The 23,258-nt window shown below is 44.6% G+C and overlaps 1 protein-coding gene across 2 annotated transcripts in view; it reads right to left on the bottom strand.

Annotated features, from left to right (window-relative positions):
• The window catches only part of BNIP3L (BCL2 interacting protein 3 like), a 110,334-nt gene that overhangs the window by 48,647 nt on the left and 38,429 nt on the right, over window positions 1-23,258 (bottom strand). For both annotated transcript variants that reach the window (XM_078666612.1, XM_078666611.1), the window contains exon 4: window positions 6,383-6,486. In XM_078666612.1, the coding sequence (XP_078522738.1) occupies window positions 6,383-6,486 (104 nt within the window). The remainder of the gene's footprint in view (window positions 1-6,382; window positions 6,487-23,258) is intronic.

The following is a 23,258-nucleotide window of genomic DNA, read 5'->3' as shown; positions in this document are numbered from 1 at the left end:
ACGGATCCACAGTAAACAGAAATAATGACAGAAGAGGTTCCCTCAGCCTTGATGACATTGCAGACAATAAATTAATCAAAATCTTTCCTGGACGGCAGGATGGAGGAATCTGCATGGATGTCTCCCTCAGGAGCAAAACATACAAAATACAGCTGAGAAGGGGAGAGAGGCAGAAGATAGAATACCTACGGTTCATGATACAATCCAAACAACACAAACAAATGTTACTCAACTGTTGATGACAACCAAGAAAATGGAAGACGGTGTGGAAGATGCGTAAGGAAGGGCTCAGAGGAGTGGTAGAGATACCAGAAGGAGTAGAGGGAACGAGAATGGAGTGCTTCCGCACAACTAGGTTAAAGTCTTGGATACCTCCATAAAGGCTGCTACCACGCTATGTAATTGAGATATCACATAGGGCCCTTGCACGAAAACTACCCCGGGAGCTCCCACTAAACCTTTATTAGGGGAGAGGGGTTGGCCTAACGGCTAAGGCGCTCGACCTCGGACCTGGGGATCTGGGTTCGAGTCTCGGTAACGACGCCAAAAACCTCCTGTGATTCTGGGCAAATCACTTAATCTCCCCGTGCCTAAAATGAAAGTGTGTCCTCATGTAACGTAACTGGTGCTATGTAAAGCGCTCCGATACCTGATTCGGTTCGGGTCTAGTTCGCGCTATATAAAGCTCTGCAAAAAATTTAAAAAAAACTATATTAGCTAGATTTGTTTAATTATATGGATAGAGATGGGATTCTGATAGAAGCCGGTCTGATTGGGAAAATTGTGCATGAGAACTTAAAAGTTCACATATTTCAGCAGCAGCTCTCACTCTTTGACGTTACGCAGAAAATGTGCCTGCTTCAAATAGAATAAGCCCTAATGTACCCAGTTAAATTGAGGGTCAACTTCATTGCGCAATTCTCTTCTTAGACTCTCCTGAAAAAGCCAAGGGGTGAGTAGCAGAGGAAATAAAGGTCTTCAATACAGCCAGCTGATTCACAGGGTTAGGGATGAGAGGCTAGGGATGCCACAAATGTCTAGACCCAGACCAAGATATTGAGAGTCACACTCAAAAGGTCAGGCCACTGGGCCCTCAGAGATAGCTCTAGAAAAGGAGATGGAGAGGATACTGAGGATACATGCTGTGCTACCTACTGGGATTACACCAATGGATTGACAGGACAGGACAGAACAGATAAACAAGAGGCACTGCTGACAATAGAACAGACTGACCAGCCAAGAAACTCATGACTTACTGAACAGGCGAATGAAGGCAAACGGGAGGGAATGTTACCAAAGTACTACTTAGAGCTTTTGTTACGGTGGACAGGAATGATCCAAGGTATACAGACAGGGACCTAATGTACTGACTATATTTTTGTAGAAAATACAACGATGCAATAAAGGTCATAGTTTAAGCTAAAGTTAGACGCAGAGGATAGGGGGTAGACGTATGTTTATAGCCACGCCCAAATACAGGGTTGTATCTCCTGTAGAACTGCAGTATTCATCATTTAACTCTTTATCATGGATCGTGTGACTGATGTCTCAAGCATCATGAGAACCTGTAATTTAAAACACGTTGCAAGAGGTAATGGGGGCGGTGGGGAGGATAGGTTAGTTCAAAAAGTTTGAAGTTGGAGCAGACATAGCAGTAGGTCCCATAATAAGATGCTATTGAAAATATAACTATGCCTACAGACAGTTTGAAAATTCTGATGTGTAAAGTCAATAGTATGGGCTATAAAATAAATAAAAATTGTTACACAGTACCTAAACAGACATAGGACAGATCACGTACTCCTGCAGGAGACTCATTTAGTAGGAAACAACTGTATGTTTTTAGAAAGAGAAGGTTACAAAGTCATGGACCATTCTGGGCTCACATCAGGCTCAAGGAGTACATTAGCAATGTTTAAAAAAAAAAGCACTAACATTTGCTATGACACATACATGAACAGACACTAAAGTTGTTTGGTGGTGAACGGGAAGAGGATAAGATGGCGATAGTCTTGGTATATATTCAACACAGACTCCAAGACATTGTCCTTGATAACCTGGAAGCTTGGATATTTAACTTGCCAGACTCGCTGGTGGTGATTGGAGGAGACTTCAATTTGGTAATGAATGGCACACCTGATAGACATGGTGACACAAAAACACACAGAAAGGAGGAAACCATTCCAAGAGGCTTCAAAGAAGCTCCGGGGCTAGTAGAAGTCTTGCAGGAGAGATAGAGACGAGGGGCAATACTTTTTTTCTCAGGAGCACAAAGGTAATATTTACAATTAGATTATGTTTATTCCTCACACACACAGTAGAGGATGCTGCAAGGTACTTTACTTAGCCAGGTGCACTTCCGATCATTCCATTTTACTGATAAGCATCCAAGGGGCAAGCACGGCAAGAAGGGCTGGATGCAAAATTAACACCTGGGCTACAGGTTAAACAAAGCAGGTGTTATACGGTTTGTACCTCACCAATAAAACTGTGTGTTTGTTGGACAACGTAAACTTTCAGTATTGTGCCAGACTGATTACGTGCACACCCTCAGGTTATGCTGGCCTATATCCATACTTCCCTACAGTGCACCATCTGCACCCCTAACCTTTCAGGGTAACAAATGTGTGTACAACCTCAGAAAATGACAAGCCTGATCCCCCAAAGAAATTGTGGTAACTGAGCTAGAATCCTTTCGTTTGGATTCTCATGCATACCCAAAGAAATACACAAGAAATACCCAGCAAGGCGTTTCAATATTTATTGAAGCATTGTTATTCTTGTATAAAATACAGGTGTTGTGATAATCAATAGAATGAAACAGATCACAGTAATTAGCATTATAAGAATAGTGAAAAAGATTAACATTTCCACCATTGTGCTAAGACATTGAATATATGCGGCATGTAATTACTGTGTATAGTGTACTCCTACTTTGTGATCTCTAACCTAGTCTTACCTAGGGTGGGTGGTCTGCCAAATCCCTGCCCGGGTGGCCTAACTCCCCATTAAATGTGTCATCAGGCTGTCCAGCTTGGTGTAGAACTGGACATCCATTGAATTGGTAAGCAGGAATCAGCCGAGATGGAATTCCGGCATGTAGTGATCTTGCAGTGTCAGTTGAATGCTCTTCTCCCCAACTAAGAAGTGGTTCTGTATATATAATAGGCAGCACCCATGTGGCAATGACGCACCCGCTGTCAGGCCGCAATTGTTTAGTCTGGTTGGATAGCGTTGTCGCCTACCGAACAATAACAATGACATCAGTTGTAAGGTATACTTTATCCTTTGTGCTAAATGTTCAGGATATTGTGATAGTATGCCTATGAAGGAGAAATGTAAGCAATGACGATTCAGAGAATGTTAACCTGCAAATGTATGTCCAAAGTCATTGTGTGTAAACGAGAAGGCAACATAAGAAACATGAGTATGTAAATGGTGGTGTTTCTTACCAGGCCTATTCTGGCCACGTGACACAGGGACCACAAAGGCAAGTTAACAATAACCTATTTTTCAGAAAAAGCAAACATGACCAGAAGTCGAAATCTACATTATGGCAGGTGTATACAACAGTCCTTAGCTGCAAGTCCTATGAAAAGTGCATCTAAAAAAAAAAATAGAAGCAATAATCAGGAACAAGAAAATAAGATAATTTACACAGAGAAATATATCTGCAAAACCTGAAAAAATTAAGCCTGTATAAAATGGACATATTATATAGAGCATTGGTCGAGAGGGAGGCTACAGAAGGGGGCAGAGTTCATGGCATAAACTGTATGAAGCAGAAGAGAAGGTAAGCAAACCTTTGCCCTGGATCACCAAAAGAAAGCAACTACACCATACATCAGCTTATATAAGAAATGCCTCAGAGATACAGTTGGCCTTTCACAGGGAAATACGGAGGGTTTTAAAGCAATACACGAGAAGCTTATGTAACACTCTGATGAATAGCTCGCAGAGGAACTAGACTCCTTTATTAAACATATGCATGTGACCGCCCTTCTACAGACAACATGGACTCCCTGGAAGTGGGCGAGTTAGCGGAGGCAATTATGCAATTTTAGAGTGGGAATGTCACTGGTTCCAATGGGCTGGAGCAGAACTATACAAGATGCTCTCTGGAAAGTTTACTTGTCATATAAACAACTGCTCTAGAGTGCAAGGAGGTATTGTCACCTCCCCACAGATGTATAATTAACAAGTATAGTCCTCATCTATAAAGAGGGAAAACCCTTCGCACAAATGCACCTCATACATGTCAATATCCTTACTAAAAATGTGACTGTTTACAAAGGTCCTGGCCAATTACTTATTCCAAGTGATAGAAACAATTGTACGCCCAGATCAGTCCAGCTTTATGCCGCACCGGGCAGCTAGGCATACCCTGCTTAGGCTACATAGTCTTTTCTACTTAGAGACCTAGAAAGAATGGGATTTGGTCTCTACATACCCAGCATGGGGGAAATTACTGTGTACCAACCCTATGGCCAGATACAGCTCAAAGAAGTCTAAAATTTTCACATTAAAAGAACAAGGCAGATTAAAAAAAAGAACAAGACAGAGTTGCCCATTGTCCTCACTCTTGTTCACTCTGACAAGTGAGCCACTGGCATGCTAGATTCACCAGGAGGCTGAAATCAGGGGGATGAAATGAGATCATACGTGGACAGATGTAATATCACTTTATGCGAACGACATGCTTTTATATTTTGTGGACTCACATTTATCAGTCCCCCAGGGTGTGAAAGGTCATAAAAACATATGGAACATACTCCGGTCTTACAATAAATGAGTCCAAGACAATTTTCAATTCGTTAACAGTTTGGACACTGCCCCAAATCCTGAAATGTCAAATGACTGAATCGAGTGAGGGATTCGGTTATCTAGGCACCCAAGTGACTAGGTATAAAGCGACCTTCTTAAAACAGAACATGGAGATGGCTAGTAATTGAATTATCTTCATAGATAGCATAGTGGAGGAATCTCTTGTTATCCTTGATTGGGAGGGCGCCAGCTATAAAAAGATTGCTCTTCTACAATCCCTCATTGTTATGCTTAAACTCTTCCTACATGATACCTGCATCTTACTTTGCAAGAATTGAGATGAAGTCAGGTTACTGCTTTGGGGTGGGGAAATGGCAGGATCTCCCTAGGCACTCAATAGAGAGGTGTATACGATGGTGGTATTACATTGTGGGGCTTGAAATATATAACTGGGCATCACAGACACTAATACTATGAAGCTGAACATTCAGTACCATGCAAGATCCGCTTGCTATCAGTATATGGCTGTAAGCAAATCAGAAAATAAGATAGGAAGGAAAATGCACGCTAGAAAATACCCTAAGGGTGTTACATGAATTTAGCAAATTGGGCAGGCAGAGTCAAAAGGTGTGTCAAAAGTGGGATTTGATAGGCATCTCTAAGCTGAGCGACGTACGGGATGTGGGAGCATTCATGACATTTGATGACCTAAAGGAGGAATACGAATTAGCAGACAATCAGTATTATAAATACCTACAAATGTCACACCTTCTCCAACAACTGCATAAGACAGATGTTCTTTAGTAATTTCCTCTGGAATTTAGAGTGCTCGTCTGAATTTTACATAGCCAAGCCACTTTATTACTTTATAGAGCACCAAGTAATCTACAAAAGTCATTGGTGAGACTCCGGGGAAAGTAGGAAGAAGACTTATGCCCCTTATAAGATGGAGAATTGGTAGAGAAGCTTGCAGATAGCCCAGAGAAGTAGCTATATGGGCAGGGCGCCACTTGGTTCAATTAAACACTCTACATAGAGCCTAACACCACATGGGTACAGCTGGTTAAATTTCTGAAAATGCACGATGCGTGCTTCCCCAAAGTATACAGTTCATGAGGAATCTAGCTTTGTAGGTTATGGGGCTGCCCAAAGATACAAAGGTTCTGGGTGAACTGTTAGAAGTGGTATATGGGGTGAGGCTACCCTGTCTAAATTCGAGACAATTTTCCACAAACTTACTATGACAGTGGCAGAGAGAGATATCACAGGGAAGTGTGGCAGTAGACGCCTCCTAAAGTGGCTAAATGGAAGCAGTATATAGAATGGTGTATGAAGCCTGGAAATGCTCTAAGAAATACAAGAAAACATGTGGACCCTGGAGACAAGAGAGCGGTCTCCTGTAGGCTATACAAATCATTCAGGAGCAAAATAAGCTAATTACAGGTAGACCCAGAAAATAGCTACTTCAGAATGAATAACTGCATAGTGCTGCTTTATGCAACTGGGAAGAGGGTGGGTGGCTATTTGATGGAAAATACCGTGGTGGCAGTTATCAAGAATGTATGGTACAAGTGTTATGTGATATAACCAATACAAAGAGTTAAAAAAAAAAACTTACTTTGGTGGGATGTTTTCAGGTCTACTTGACCAGTCTGATACCCAATCTGCACTTTTCTTCAAATCTTCTACTTCTGTCTCTCCTTCAACTGCTTCCTCTTCCGACTAGAAAAATAAATGTTATATTTACAAATGTTAATGCAAGAGTATCACGAAATGGAGGTATCTTCTAACAAGCTAATAAAGTGACACACTAAACCTTCAGACAATCAGGCACATCATTACCTAGGGAACGAAGAACACTATAACATGAATGATGTTATGTTCACAAACATTAAAAATACCCTCTTGAACAAAATATTTAAATGGTTTGCGACTGCACACACATCTGCAGCAAAAAATCCACCTGACAATCTTGGGTGCAAGTGATTTGAAGGGGTGTGTTCAGGGTAATAGAGGGAGGCCAATCAAACGTTCTATATGAGAGATGGCTAGCACCCAATGACTACTGTGTATGTAGCAACTGTTAGTGATAGCAGGGGTACGTGCTTACTTGAAGAGTGGTGCAAGGATTAAAAACTCAACTATTCAACAAAGTTAATGGATAACAAATGTAAAGTTCAAAGCAGGTCCATGAACGAAAAATGTACTTCCTTATTAAATGTTTAAGTAGAAGAATGAAAAAGAAGTGGAGAAAAATGGGTTTAACCATTCAACAAAGCCCAACAAGTTACTTACCTTCTGTAACGATTTTTCTTGTGGATACTCCATCTAACATCAGATTCCTCACCTTTCGAATATACCCCAGGCACCACAATGGATCTGGATATTATTTGTATATATTTATTTCCCAGCAATGCTCTGAGCGCTAAGTGGCACCATGCAGCTCCATGCTGGCTCCGTACAGCCCTCAACAAGGACAGAATTAAGTGCCACTGCTGCACATTGAAGTCAGTATCTGGCTGGACTCCTCCATGTCCTCAAACAAAGTATAAAAGGAATTTCAGTACCAGTGTGAAGATCTAACTTAGAACCTTTTTAGATGGTAAGAAGAGGCCACTCCACAGAACTGGGATGGTGGAGGATGATAAGGAAACCGCGGTTAAAGGTGGTATCCACCATTAGAAGCGGTATCGAAGGTAAGTAATTTGTTCTGCTGAATAATTCCAACCACAGATTCCTCATCTACAAACGAGGCTGAAATATTGGGATCACAGCCAGTGTCCTGGAGTTATGACTTTGGCTCACTAATAGAGAGCCCAAACGATGTCAGGAGGTTCACCATCGTCTGGAGGCAGTCTATGACTGACTGTGGCGAGCCAGCCTTCAACTGTCATCCCTGATCACCAAAACTGGGCAGCCACCACTGCCATCACTCTTGCGAACAACCAAGGAGCACTGGTAGAGCTGAAGCAGAGCATGGCAAACAAAGTGCTCCAAGCCTACTTTGAACTGATGGTAACATCTGTGGGACTGCAAGACGGGTATATGAAAATACTTATCATGCAGGTCCAAGGACACCATCCAGTCACTCGGGTCCAGGGTGAACAGACTCTGGCAGGTGAGAGCATTCTTAATTTGTCCTTCTGCAGGAAGGCGTTCAGAGGACGAACATCCAAGATGGGCTATAGGCACCCATACTTTTTCAGCACAAGGAAGTAGTGGGCGTTGTGACCCCCTTTCCACATCAAGAAACCTGTTGATGATCCTTTGAAAAGAAAAACTCACACCTTTTCCGAAATTATGGAGATTCATTCTGTTATGGGGAGGCAAGGGAAAGAGTTTGTGAAGCAGAAATAAAGACTAGGGCGTAGCCATGCTGAACTATTTGAAGGATCCATCTGTTAGACATGATGAAACACCAGCTTGGGAGAAAGTGCGGTATCCTGCCCCCAAAGGGTGGTTGCGTGTTGCAAGCTAAAGCAGGTTGGTGTATGTTAATGCAGGGGAAGCGGACTGAAAGAACGGATGCCCTTGGATGTTGCCTACCAGATCCATGTCCCCAAAAGGACTGGGGTGATTGCAGAGGTGGCCGGGGAGACTGACGCTGCCTAAAATGCCAACCTCCGAGACTTGCTTTAGAATTTTCTGAACTGGTGTGGAAAATGTTGGCAGGTAGCCATCAAAAGGCTTATCCATGAAAGAGGCCTGTACATATCCAGAGAATTCTGTGGAGCACATCCACGCATCGCGGTGGAACAAACTGGTGCCAACTGCCCTTCCCCGACAATCATTAGTTTTCAAGGCTGACACAAATCACATATCTGGCTGCATCTTGACAGTCTTAAATGGTTTGAGCCAGTGAAGCCCTAGGGTTTTGCTGGCGATGTCCCAGAGGGCATTTGTAGATCAGTACAATTAACAGACTTCATTGACTGAACTCATTGCTAGGCTAGTCAACGAGAACATTTGTTTATTGACGGCCTCAATTCACTTAGACTCCCTATCCAAGGAAGTTGAGGGGAATTAATTGGGGTTTCACCTTACTGGTTGAACCAGACTCGGTAGTAAGATGTATAGTGAGAAAATCAGGGTCACCAGGCACCACTCTGTGACATGTGGACACCTGTCTATTTACTGATAGGAAAGAAAAGCGCCTTGACCAGGCACCTATTAAGATGTCAGTGAGGGACTCATTTAAAGGGAGCAAGTTCTCAGGTATGGCTGCCCCAGGGTGTAAGATTTCCATGAGGATATTTATCTTCAACTCAGCAGAGGGCAGTTGTGGGTCCAAGATCTCAACTGCTCATTAAATTACCAATTAAAATATTGTACTCTCCTCCAATTGGTAAGTTTAACCCAGTATAGGGGGAAATTTCAAGCCCACTATCCTCTTGTAAATCCATGTGAAATGGTCACCATCATAATGAGGTGGTAAATCACACCCATACCCATTAATATAACATGTTTTCAACCCCATTTTAGATTACGTTTTTGTCAAAGCCAACAGAAGTGGAGTAAATTACATAAAACAACTGAACCAACAAGACTATTACAAAGGCAGCAGTCCAGTCTAGAGCAAAAGTAAGAGCATAGAGATGCTTAAAACCAAAGGAAACAAATATTCGATACATTTGGAAACAACAAATACTGTTAACATTTCACACTCGTACAAAGTGCAACTTATCTATGCTTCGACATAAATGTTAAATCTATGACCACATACTCAAACAGTTATTTAAAAACAAACAAATGTTTAAAATTCTTAAAAGTAAAATGTATCCACTGTAAAAGCTGTAAATTAAACGTTTTTCAAATTTACACCAGTTGCCCTGCCGCCTAACACCAACTGCAAATGTTCCACTACTATCTTTCATGTTATAGTGAGCCCATGCTCAAACTTCCTTGCAGCTTTTCAAGCAACTGTTGCAACTCCTGGACATAGTCTACCTGGACTGCGGAGTCAAAGGTTGAAACGCCGCAGACTGCATTTATTGGCAACAATGGATTTAGGCATCTGAAGCACTTCTAGAAGAGCCTTGATATGAATACGTAAGCACCGTGAGTGGGATATGCTATATAAATGTAAACATGAGATGTAAGTCTTGAATATCGTTTTTCAAACTTACGGAGTATGTTCTGTCCAGAGGGAACAATTCAAAAGCACATGAATCTATGAAAAATCAAATGCTGCAGAAGTAAAAGCACAGAAGTAAAAGCAAAGTGGCACCAAACAAAAACAAGCATTAACAATCTGTAGAGTTTAACTTTACATACAAGAAAGAAGTATTTATAGTGCCAATGCTTGTTTACAGTAGTCTTCTATATCTGTCAAAATCGATGTTGCATAGTCCACATTTCTAATGTAGCTTTTTCTAGTGACCACTAGGGGGTGCTCAAATGCAGCTAGACATGTCTAAAAGTGGCTCTGTTTTCTTAGACGCAATGCCACCTTTGGAGCAGGACGAACGGCGAATTCACAGACATCGAACCGAAAAAGCTCACGTGGGAGGGTCAAACTCAAAAAGGGAGGAAAGCAACAATTAAAATGTAAGGCAACTGAGAATGACACGAAAGCCATCCAGTTTTAATCAGTGATTGGCTCTGTGGAGCATTGCATACAATGTTGTTTCCCGGCAGACACCTGGCGCGGTCTAATGCGAGACCACAAAAATTAAAGCACTAACAGGGGTCCACACAGGAGCGCTGTGCATGTAGCATTCAAGAGCCACACCGGGTTGAAAAGGTTGGGCGCTCAGAAAGCTAGCTGGCACACAAGGTGGGTGGCCTGGAAACAGCAGTGATGTCCGAGGAATCTTTAGGAGGGAGAGCACCGAATTTCATTCAGACCTGTAGACTGAGTTAGCGAGGTTTCCTAAAACACTGGGAGCACCGAGTCTACAGAAGAAAGGAAGATTTGTACCTTATTTGTAGTCTAAACGTTCCTCACGATTGTCTGGAACAACTCATTTTTTATTTACTTCACAAGGTTTAGGCAGAATACATTTTATTTGACAGTTTATTAGAAGACACTGCAATTAAACGATGTGGCTGTTTTTGCACTCGGAAACAACCAGGCGCTACAAATCCCACCAATATGATCGCAAAAGAATTCTTGGATTTATACAGCACCTCTTTCTGGCAAATCAGGTTTTGGAGCGCTAACCAGTAACAACTGGAGTTGGAAATAGTACCGAAAATCACAGAAAGAGCTAATGAAGCCGGAGGGCACATTATCAGCCCTGAGGACAAGCGTGTTAAATTCAAACTGGGTTCGCTGGACCTCTCTCGTTTTACGTTATGTTAAGTTAGGTTATGTTATTGTTCTGTGAAATGGAAGCAACTGCAATTCATGAAAAATGTGGCAACGCTATGACTCCAGCCAGTAGGAATCTACGGGGTATTTATGACAACACCCATCATGACAAATTAAAAACCAGCTCCGAGAATGCATCTGTGGGGTATAATTAGTAGTTTAATTAACTGTTGTGCAGTGTTTTTCTAGGTTACTAGATGAGTTGTTTCGATGACGTGTATTTATTTCCCTGACAAATGGGTGCGAGTTTTCGTTTTTTTCTAGCAACTGGCTCGCTCGGCTAACTTATTAACTGTTTCCATATTTTTATTTCCGAAATTAACGCCTAAAAGCATTTTTCACTGTGTACAGGCAGCCGCTGAAAGCTGGAGGTTCACTATTAAAAACAGAAAGCTCGACATTTTCCGGTGCTCTTACTAGGAAAAGGGCGCTCCATTCCGCCTCACGAAGCGAATAACCTTTCAACCAGTAATCCCAGCACAAGCTAACAGGCATGGAACAAAACAATGACATGGCTGAACAGTTTATTTCTGCTTGCTTTCTACTCTCCCCGCCCTGCCCTCCCCCAGCGCTGTTGACGACAGCAGATTCCAATAAAGGGAGTCTGACGGGGTCTCATTGCTGTAAATGCAGTGATTATTCAGAATCACTTGGGGGTGAAAATCACTTTGACAAGAAAAAAGGTGCAGTAAATGGAGCAGCCGGTTCAGGCATGTAATCCACGTCAGGGGGGATATCAACGTTCAGCGTTTACGCTCGGAAACTGCAGGCGGAGACAAGAGCCGGATGGCTAAGAAGTCAGGCTGTCAACGATTATAGGGGGAAATTCTCCGAAAACAGCAACCATGGGGATTTTGGTGCAGAATGCACCAAAAACATGAATATTAAGTCCTATTTTTTTTTTTAACTGTTCGGCCCGCCACCTGCCCCGACTGCAAAGAACCAAGGGCCGTTGCTATCTCCTCTGTCAGCCTGGCTTCAAGACTATCCCTTGACTCACCGGAGAGCATCGGGATGATAAAATCACTCAGGAGCACCTCACAGTCCGTGTTTGACCACTTGCTATTTGGCTTGTAGAGGCTCTCATAGTATGAAGCAAAGGTGTCCGCAGGTTGTCATCTGTAGGGCCCCTCCTGATCTGTAACTCCCACCACCCAAAACTTATTCCTATCCCTCTTTTCCAGCAAAGCCAGAAGTTTGGAGTCTTTGTCACCAACTTCATTTAGTCAACGCTGTGTGGCCAGTGCATATGATCGGGCTGTTTCCTCAGCCAGGTCCCTCAAGTCGTGTGGCCTTAGTGCTAATCTGTGTCGCAGGTCGGCGCTGCCCTCACTAGTTGCCTCTCTCTCCAGCTTCAGGATATCTTGTTCTATCATGTTGCATGCAACCTGTCTCTCCTTTCTCTTCCCACCTATAAGGGCCTGAGCCTGGCCTCGAATCACGGCCTTAAATGCCTCCCAAAGGATGCATGGAGAGAAGACTGATCCATTGTTTTCATTTAAGTATAACTCTGCCCCCGGGTTTAGTTTGTCTTTGATATCTCTATCTCTCAAATACCAAGGGTCTAGTCTAGGGTAGCTATTAATGTGAACTGTGGGTCCCCACAGTGCCACTCCCACTGGAGAGTGCTCCCATAGGCCCCGCGCCAGGTGCTTGGAGCCCTGGAAGCTTGCAACTTGGTTGCGGTTTTGCGAATAAGTAGTCAATGCGTGAAAAAGAACCCATAAGGGACCAAGTAATAGGTGTATTGCTTTAAAAGCGGGTTCTGGGTTCTCCACAGGTCTGTCATGCCCAACGCTAAGGCGAAATCAGGAAGAGTCCACCTCCCACCCCCGGTTGGTTTCTAACTGAGCCTAGTGTATCCACGCCAGGTCCATTACTTCATTCATGTCTCCCCTTACAAGGAGGGTCCCGGGGGCCAGATTCAGGAGTAGAGCACAGAAATGTGTCAGGATAACCACGTAGTTTACGCAGAATATATAGGGACCAGAGGTTTACTGATCGGCCTTCCCAACAGCCAGACAAGGCCACATTACACTCCAGAGTGTCCCATCATATTTTCCTTATCATGATGGCAATAGTTTCCTAACAACGATGTCCACCATACAGGATGTTTAATGTGTTGCAGGACTAGGGTACATTTAATTTTATTCCCCAATCCATTTACGTTCCATGACCATATTCGTAGGGTCGCTTGTTTATTGACCTTCATGAGTGTCTGGCAATACATTTCCATCTTCCCACCCCTCCGGAGTGGACGTTTTGTGTGCTCGTACTATGCTTTGACTGTTAGATTGATGAGCATAACTATACAACCATACAAAAGAATCAATTAAAGCCGCAAGATCCTTCCTCCCTGCATAGTGAGAGAGAACCCCCTCCACTTCCCCAACCTGCAGAGTGCCTGTCGCCCAAAACTTTGCATTGAACAATTAGGAGGCGGTTTGGCGCAGACTCAAATTCGAATTATGGTTAACCCATTCAAGTCATGTGGCCCCCGGCCTTCATATTCATTAGTTCAACTGCTACCTAGTTATATGGCATAACTGTCCCAGTCCAACGACTCATGGGAGACATAGTTTAGTTTTCCCCCGGCTTAGCCCCATCTGTTGTGTCGGTAGCTCAAAGGAATAGAAGCTATGTGACCCACCTGTCAACTTTCGTCCCTTTCGGTTTCTTGGTTTGTCTGTCTTGCTGACCACCGGAGATGCACGGCCGCTCACCTCTGGAAGTCGGTCCTTCTGGACATTTGTTTTCTTCAAATTCTTTCCCCGGCCGCCAACCCTCCAGCTCTCCAGCCAGTCCAAGGTTTCTTCCGACGACGTGAAGAACGGTTTCCCCTCCGTCTAGACCCTGAGCTTGGCAGGGAATAGCATCATGTATTTGAGATTTTTATCCCTCAGGGCTTTCTTGACCGTATCAAAAGACCTTCTTTGGCGTTGCACCTGAAGAGTGAAGTCTGGAGAAAAAAATTTGATTGTTGGGTTCTCGTACTGTAGGTCTCTGTGAGAGCATGCCGCTTGTAAAATTGCATTGCAGTCCCTGAAGTTCAGTATTCGAGCTATGATAGTGCGTGAGGGGCCTGCAGATGCGGTGGCGGCCCCAGAGCCCTGTGTGCGCATTCAACTGAAAAGTAGTTTGACAGGCACTTGGGTCGGAGAGTATGGAGGATAAGATCTTTGGGAAAAAGATCAACTGATAACCCTCCGCCTCCTCAGGGACCACCACCACACAGCTGTTGCTGCATCTGGGCCTTCCCTCCTGATCTTCAATGCCAACAATCAGGTCCTTTTGTCGTTTTGTGAGGCAAGCAACCTGTTCCTCCAGTGCTTTAGTCTTGTTTTGTAGCCCACCTATGTTTGTTGTTTCGGCCACAGAGACTTTATCTGCCATTTTGCAAATATCAGCGCGAAGCAAGGTCACTTCCTCAGTGACCGTGTCTAGCTTTGGTTCTAGGGTGCCCGGGAGATCTCTTATAGCTTTCATGAAGTCTTTCAGTGAGGGCTCTGGCATGGAGGCTTTTCCCCCTCCGTGGCCAAGGAGTCCTCAGATTTCCCTCCAACCTCCCCCGGCTGTCCCATTGTGACGATGTATATATCCATTTGGTTTGACGGTCTTAAATGGGGGCCCTTGGTGCGGACCATTTCTAGCACTTGCTACAATCAGTTTTTATCACATGTAATTCGGCCGGGTGGGGGGAAGCTCACTTTAGTGCAGTCCGCTCTGTTATGCTAATGTGTTGGCTCAGTTCGCCCCCGCACTATGCCAGGCTCCAGAGGCCCCCCCGCTCTGGTCGTGGTCTCAGATTATTTACTTGTTGTGCTTCTGTTCGTCATGCCTCTGGAGGTCTCCTTCTCAACTGTGGCAGGTCAACCTCGTCCACCCGTCACGGCCTTCCGCTCAGGTCTGTCAGCAGCTCCGCAGCTCTGGGCCTCCACGCTCGATCTGCCCTTGTTTCATCTAGAGATGCGGGGATTGGCAGCTCTGCCAGGCGGTGTCCAGTACGGAGCCGGGTGGGGTACTTGTCTAGCTCGTCTCCGCTTCCTGCTACTCCTTTTCTGCGGAAGGTTCTGTTCTGATCTGCGCCACCTTTGGCCACATTCGCTGCTTGTCTCTGGTCCTGGATGCCTCTTCCAGCCACCCCCAAGCGTCAAAGATGGCTTTCCCTATGCTGCAAAGCCTCTTCCCAATTACCAAGGTAGGCAGCACTATGACCAATGGATTATTACAGATGTTTCAGGGGCTTCACAGTGTCGGCTAGCGGAGCTTGCTCAGTATGTGGCCATCTTGGTCGGCTGCAAGCCACGCCCCCAACTACTATTTTTAAGGACTTAACTGGTAACATCCTATAATAATAAAATCCTATAATAATCGCACAAAATACATACTGTTAGATTTGGGGGTCTCTAGTTGGCTCAGAGGCAGTGTGTAAAGCATTTGTAACCACATACAGTAATCAAATGACAACACTACGGATGGACACCACACAAGTTTTATATAAAAAATAAGTATTCTTTATAAAGACTTATCACAAGACCACAAACAAAAATCCACAACACCGTACTTAAAATGGTAGGTTTAGCTTAGTTCTCTTTAGTTCTTAAAATGCGACACTTTGAGTCCATGTACCTTACATTGCGTCATGCTTCCAAAACAAGTGTTGCAGAGATGAAGATGCGACAAAGATCCGGTGCAAAGAAATAAAGACGTGCAGTTCTATATGATGCGGCACGTCTGGGTCTGCACTCAGTAGTAGTATTCACCACTCACTGTACATGAGTCACAAATGCAAGTCCAGAATCCTCACCGCTGACCGCCAAAGTTAGATTTGGGGGTTTCTAGTTGGCACAGGTAGGTACTTGTGACAAATAGGGACCCTTGCCTCTAGTCAGGGTAAGGGGGTACACTCCTAAAATAAACCCTGCTCACCCCCTTGGTAGCTTGGCACGAGCAGACAGGCTTATCTCCGAGGCAGTGTGCAAAGCATTTGTGACCACATACAGTAATCAAGTGACAACACTACAGATGGACAACACACACATTTTATATCAAAAATAAGTATTCTTTATATAGACTTATCACAAGACCACAAACGACAAAAATCCACAATCAGTACTTAAAATGGTAGATTTAGCTTAGTTTACTTTAGTTCTTAAAATGCGACACTTTGAGTAAATGTACCTTACGATGCGTCACGCTTCCACAACGAAAGTGTTGCAGAGATGAAGATGCGGCAATGATCCGGTGCAAAGAAATAAAGGCGTGAAGTTCTTCATGATGTGGCACGCTTCTCCCATGTTGCAAGAAGTCTCGACTCCATACGTCAGCTGCAGCGGTGAAAGTCTTGTTCCGTGATGCGACGGCAGCGGCTTTGGCGGCGACACTCTTCCCCTACATTGCGAGAAGCTTTCGAGCAATGCGACAACTGCAGCGGCGACACCCTTGTTCTGCGATGCGACGACAGCAGCTCCGACGACAGCACGCTTCTCTGTGGATGCGAGGCGCTTTTCTTGATGCGGTGCAATGCGACAGCTACAGCGGCGACATCTACGATGCAACGGCAGCGGCTGCAACACGCTTCTTCCACGTTGCGAGACGCTTCGCTTGATGCAGTGCAATGCGACAGCTACAGCAGCAAATCCAAGATGTGACTGCAGCGGCTGCGACGGAGACACGCTTCTTCGGGGTTGCGGGACGTTTCTTGAGATGCAGTACAATGCGACAGTTACAGCGGCGTCATCCACGATGCAGCGGCTGCGACATGCTTCTCCCTCTTGAGTTGCGCTTCCAGCTCCTTGCAACACCCAGTCCCTCAGAAGGCCCAAAACAGCTACAGGCACTTCCAAAGAACTCTTGGGGAGCTGGTGGTTGAAGTCTGTTGTCCCCGAGACTTCAGCAGGAGGAAAGCTCTTCTCTGAAGCCCTTGGAGATGCTTACAAGTTGAATAAAGCACACACAGTCCTTTCTCCTTTCTTTGGCAGTCAGGCAACCACTGCAGGCCAATCCCCCAAGCAGCACTTCAGGTTAGGGATAGTCTCTCCTCAGTTTCTTCAGGTTCCTATCCTTAGCAAAGGTTTCTTCTTGTTGTTCAAAAGTGATCTAAATTCTTAGGATCAGGGTCCCAATACTTATACTCCAAAATCCTTTGTCCTCTGAGGGCAGAGGGGCCTTTGCCAAGTCCAAACCAGTTCTGGAGCACTCTGTTTACATGACTCCTCCTTTCCTTTTACAGTGCAGGGCAGAGACATCAGACGCACCACAGGAGGTGGAGCCAGCATTGTGGAGGGAAGGCACAGCCCTGGAGCACTCTGTTGACATGACTCCTCTCCTTTCACAGTGTAGGGCAGAGACATCAGACGCACCACAGGAGGTGGAGCCAGCATTGTGGAGGGAAGGCACAGCCCTGGACCACTCTGTTGACATGACTCCTTCTCTCCTTTCACAGTGCAGGGCAGAGACATCAGACGCACCACAGGAGGTGGAGCCAGCATTGTGGAGGGAAGGCACAGCCCTAATCAGGTCCCTTCTAGATGCTGATCTCTCTATTCACCACTGGGCTGACTCACCCTGTCTCCTGGACTCACCCTGTCTCCTAGACGCACCCTGTCTCCTAGACGCACCCTGTCTCCTGGAATCCCCCAGCCCTGTCACTCAAACTCCAGACAAGGAATACACAACCTAACAGAGGCAGGCTTGGATCGGTAGACAAGAAAATACCTACTTTCTAAAAGTGGTATTTTCAAACACAGAATGTTAAAACCAACTTCACTAAAATATGTGTTATATCATTCGGAATTCAGGCATACTAAACTCGAATTTCTACCATGTTCCCTGAGTCAGTTAGGATTATAAAGTAATAATCTAACTTCCCATTCTGGCCTACGGAGAACAGGTAAGCCTTGCAATAGTGAAAAACGAAAATGGCTGTAATTCACTATTAGGACATGCCACACACATCAGGGCTTGTCCTACCTTATACTTACAATGCAACCTGCCCTTGGGCCTACCATAGGGGTCAAAACCACAATAGGAGCATAGAGGGAAAATAGGGCAGGGTCGCCCTCCACTCAATCCTAGAACAACAACAAAGACCCTGTCCAGTGGGTGTCCACTGGTATCAGTAACTACGGAAATAGAACAGTCTGTATGTACTGCTAACTACTCCAAGTCCCTACAGTTGTGTGAGGACCATTCACTGCACTGCACCCCAATTAGCATTAAAACAGGCCCTTATTCCTTGACAGCAACAAGAAAACAACAAACTGTCTACACCATCTGGGTCAGTGACAGAGATCCACACCCACAGTGTTGGACCAAGTCCTACTTAGGAAAAAATGTGCAAGAACCAAGTGACCCCTCACGGAAACACCACCAACGGGATAACTGGTATGTAATTTCCAGACAAGCCCCCGTCTCATCATCGGTAGTCACTTGATTCTCAAAGAAAAAAGGAAAGACAGTGTCCAAAACAAACAACCAAAAACGTGTAGCGAACAGTGGAAAGCAGAAAACATCTGCTAGTGACAAACACAACATAAAACATACCATAACCATAGGGGTGTCTGATATGAGGAAAAGGGAAGGTTTAGGGACTGGCAAGTGGGTGCACGTGCCCAGTCAACATGGCAGTACCAGACTGCACACAGGCTCTGCAATGGCAGACCTGAGACACATTTTACAAGGCTGCTTCTGTGGGTGGCACAACCAGTGCTGCAAGCCCACTAGCAGCATTTGGTTTACAAACAGTGGGCACACTCAGTGCACTGTACTAGGGTCTGACAAGTAAACCAAACAAGCCAATCATGGAATCAATTTACAATAGGGAGAGCATATGCACTTTAGCACTGGTCAGCAGTGGTAAAGTGCCCAGAGTCATAAAACAGCCAACAACAGGTCAGACAAAATATAGGAGGAAGGCAAAAAGTTCAGGGATGACCCTGCAAAAAGGGCCAAGTCCAACACATACCGAGCCCCGGGATATGAGATTTTACTAGAGGCGATAAATACAGAGATGCTTGTAAATATGGCTTTAAGATTTTACCAAGCACACACAAACATTTTAAACAACACTAGAAGTAAGACATGCAGGTATCCAAGAGGAAGCCTCCCAGCTAATCTGGTTTTAGTATAGGTTAAAATGGCAGGAACCAAAATCGTTCTAAAGCCAAAACATTTCCATAGCAGGCTAATAGAGCCTCTTAATTCGTCATGTACAAGCATTTCATTTAAGACATTGCAAACTGAGACAAATACGAATGGCAATGTACTATTTTTTTAAAGCAATGTATTAAAATGCAATAGCTATGCTTCAACTAAATTGCACATTACTATTTAACCTCCTACTTTGCCAGTTGGGAGGGACAGTCCTTCACATTATACTCCTACCTAAACATATCATGTACTGTTGTTTTGTAATCATAAATGTCTGTAAAGCAATCATTCATCACTTTAGAGGTTTTGCTGTCCTTAAGGTTGGAGTTGGACATACTTTAAACTTGGCACCACATAGATTATCAAATTAAGAAAACCTTTTTACACAAACACGTAGCCTGGAGTACAAAAAAAAACTGCTAGTGTAACTTTACTCGCATGAAGAAATAAGTATTAATTTACAGACCAAGACCCTGATTACAAGTACGGTGAAACAGAAGTGTGTATTTGCCACACCCAATAAAGACCATAATCCCATCTTGAGACATTAACCAGGTGTGGTAAATAGCTCAGATTCTGAGTTTTTAACATGAAAATAAGGTATAACATGCAGACACAGTTTTGAGACATCGAATTACACCTGTTTTGCCTCCTTTCTTGGCCTGATACAGTTCGGCAGGTACAACCAGCCTCTATCTGTCAGGGGAGAATGGTGAGGGTAATAATTATTACATAACCTGTAATTCAAAACTCTGTGCAAACATTTCTATTTCTACAGGGATCAGAATAAAGCCCTGACTTGTAACGATTGCCCCAGCCTAAGTAAACTCAAACTATCTCTCATTGAGGCAAGTTATTTTGTCTCAGCATTAAGAAAGGTTAAGCTTCAGAATGTTTGATTCCCTGAACCTGGGACTCTTTTCAAAACTCTTTTTTTTTTAAATTGGCAAAATAACAAGCACCCAACACTTCCACTTGTGTGGTTGGCATTACCAGAGCACACACCCCGTTGAAGAAATGGCCATGTAGCACCTTTGGTAGTCTGGTAAACTTTTCACATTGATTATGGCAGTTACTGCTCAAGAACTAAGTCTTATTCAGTTTATCATGACGTTTTACTGTTAGCCTCCTTCTGGGCCTTTTTCAGGTAAGTGGCTCTGCTGTATTTACGGAGGCCCGGTATATGACATTGGTGCTTAAGGGTTGAGGTTAGAAGTTGATGAAAAGTGCTGACACATATTCTAGATATATCAAACAACAAAAGAGTAACCAAAGAATCAAAATTATATTACCACTAACCAAACGGAGGGTAAAACATGGGGTTAGTCGGAGTCGCTGTGAAAGGAGAACCCTCAGGCACCAACAAAGTCAGTGACCCGTTTTCATCATTGGGTTCTGATTAAAGACAAGTGTATTAGCCCAGGGTGTAGGTGAGTGAATTTAAAACTGGGTAATTCTGATCCCCAACCAAATTTTAATAAGGGGCCAGTATTACCTTCATGTAAAAACAAAGTGAGAGTGGACACTAGACGGTTAAGTGAATTTGAACCACCGTGTCCTTAAAAAAATATATAGTAAAGTGGTCAACATGTTTCTGCTTTCACGAGCTAATTACGCTCAGCATTCATCAGGACCGTATGTCTCCCAGCTACTGGTCCGCGCACCCTAAAGCGCAAACTCCGAGGTGAGAGAGAAAAAACTTTGTGTACTACAACAACTCACGGAACTGCCGTGGATACGAACTTCTTTCAGATATCGAGTCTCCAATTAGGAGAGTGTGGTGAGATTTCCTCATAGGCCTGTGGCAGGGGAAAATCTTCACGCCAGGAAACTTTCAGTCCCGGCGACCGCCCGCAGGTTAACCTACTGCTTACACATCCACGGCCTGTTCAGGTTCTCCTTTCACAGCGACTCCGACTAACCCCATGTTTTACCCTCCGTTTGGTTAGTGATAATATAATTTTGATTCTTTGGTTACTCTTTTGTTGTTTGATAGATTTACTATAGGGTATAAGAGTAACATTTTGACCCTTTTCTCTCCTGTTGTTTAGATACATATTCTAGATAGGCAAGACCAGTGGCAGCAAACCGAGATGTGTGTGGTATTTATTGGAAGCGAGTGATGCTGGGTACCATGAAAATCCACCACATGGGCATATCAAGTTAAACTGGATGTATGCTAGGGGTTCTGTTAAATATGTTCTTTTCCATAGTAGTGTGTGGCGCATTATGTTTTTAAGTGCAGCTGTGAGCATGGTGATAACCACCAACGAGGCACGTCTGTTGTGTGGGAGGCATGTGATGTGCTGCGTCTAAGCGGCAACCAACTGTAGTCTTCCCTTGACTGACAGAGTGTGTGAAAGTTGTGTCTATTGTGTTAGCTGGATAATGGATAGCCCTATCAGAGCACCACCGAGAACAAGGAAGGGTAAGATGGCAGTGCAGTCGAGATCCGCATCGGCTCCGCCTCCACATTGCCGTGCCACCAAGAATCCGAAAGCCAACACACAAGGTGATCAGAGTGCCTGCATCACCGGTAACGCAGCGGAGCAGAGTTTGGGCAGTGCGCCGGCCAGAGAATCAACGAACAGAGAGCCGAGCGAGACGTGGCTGCTGAGGCAAGATGGGGGCCCCGAATCTCGAGACGGCGCAAACCGGAATGTTTACAAATGCAAGATAAAAGGCAGCGACACCCAGGGAAAAGAGAGCAAGGTCGGCGAGAAGGATCAAGGTATTCGGTAAGAGATTCCAGGGACTCCGGAGTGTGGCCCTCCTCCCGCTTGTGGCTGCCATCCAATGTCCGGGGCTGCTGCACGGACCTGAAGCGCCCGGCATCGAAGGCAATGCTGTAAGTACCTACCTCAGAAGGGGGGGTGGGGCGAAAAGACGGCTCACCGGGTCGTGGGTCCAGCGGCTGCCGGAGCACTGATCTCAGGAACGGCGATGCGGGGAGGAGGCAGACATGGTTGCCTGACCTTAAGATGGAGGCTTCCCCCCCCCCCAGGGATAGCAGTGAAGGGTCGGAGACGGACCGCTTCGTTTTCACACACGGTGACAGCGGATTAGAGGTGCAAGTGAGCTGCAGGGCCTGATTTTGTAGTGCAGCGCAGGACAACGAATCGGAGAAGTGAAGGAGAGCGATCCTGCGTTTTGGGAGGACTAAGCCAGGCTTTTTTTTTTTGTAGCTGCTGCATGGATAGCTATGCTCATACTCCATTGTTAGATTTCACCAATATGTTTCTGGGAGCACTGCTGTACCAACTTATGAAGAAATGGCACCTATAGCTAAGTGATCCGTTTAAGGACCAGCTATCTCCATTGCTTACAAATAGAAACCTGAGCAAAGTGCAAGATTTTAGTGTCTACTATTGCTATATGCTGTTGTAGTTCCCTTCCAAACTTTTTGCTTTCCAAAAAAAATAAAAAATCAAGTAAACAGAATCTCAAAGTACTTTAAGCCACTTGATAAGAGGTAAGTAGCCCCCGTGGGAAGCTCAGACAACAATATGCCGCTTACCAGGGAAGATCTCTTGACGTCCTAAAGGGACTTTAAACGCAAAGTATGGGAAGATTTTAAGACCGACATGAACGCATCACTGAAAAATCTGCATGCAGACCTCCAAAGCAAACTCACATCCATCCAACAAGATGTAGACTATGTGGGTACTTGTACTAAGGACCTTGAAACTAACACGCAAGACCTAAACAACCTCTCTGCAAGGTAGAGGCAACGGCACAACACTTCCGGGTGCAACTTCAGACGGCACTTCTGAAATCGGAGGATGCTTTGATGTTTGTACTACGCTCAGGGTTTCCCAGTAACACTGGGACTGGTGCTGCCTATGGAACTATGACAATGCCCCCCAGGCAGAAACCATTGAATGTTGTACTTACCGCGGAGACCGAGCAACATGGTCGATACCCGGTGGAGCTGTTTTGGCAGCTATAGAGGAGTTTGGCTCTGGTTCATCCCCTCAGCTGTCACCTACACAGCCGGACATTGGACATAGTTTTTTTCCTCATCTCCCCA

This window comes from Lissotriton helveticus, chromosome 11 (assembly GCF_964261635.1).
Source record: "Lissotriton helveticus chromosome 11, aLisHel1.1, whole genome shotgun sequence".
Taxonomy (NCBI): domain Eukaryota; kingdom Metazoa; phylum Chordata; class Amphibia; order Caudata; family Salamandridae; genus Lissotriton; species Lissotriton helveticus.
Note: the sequence above shows the minus strand (reverse complement) of the source record. Positions and strands in the feature narration are given on the sequence as shown.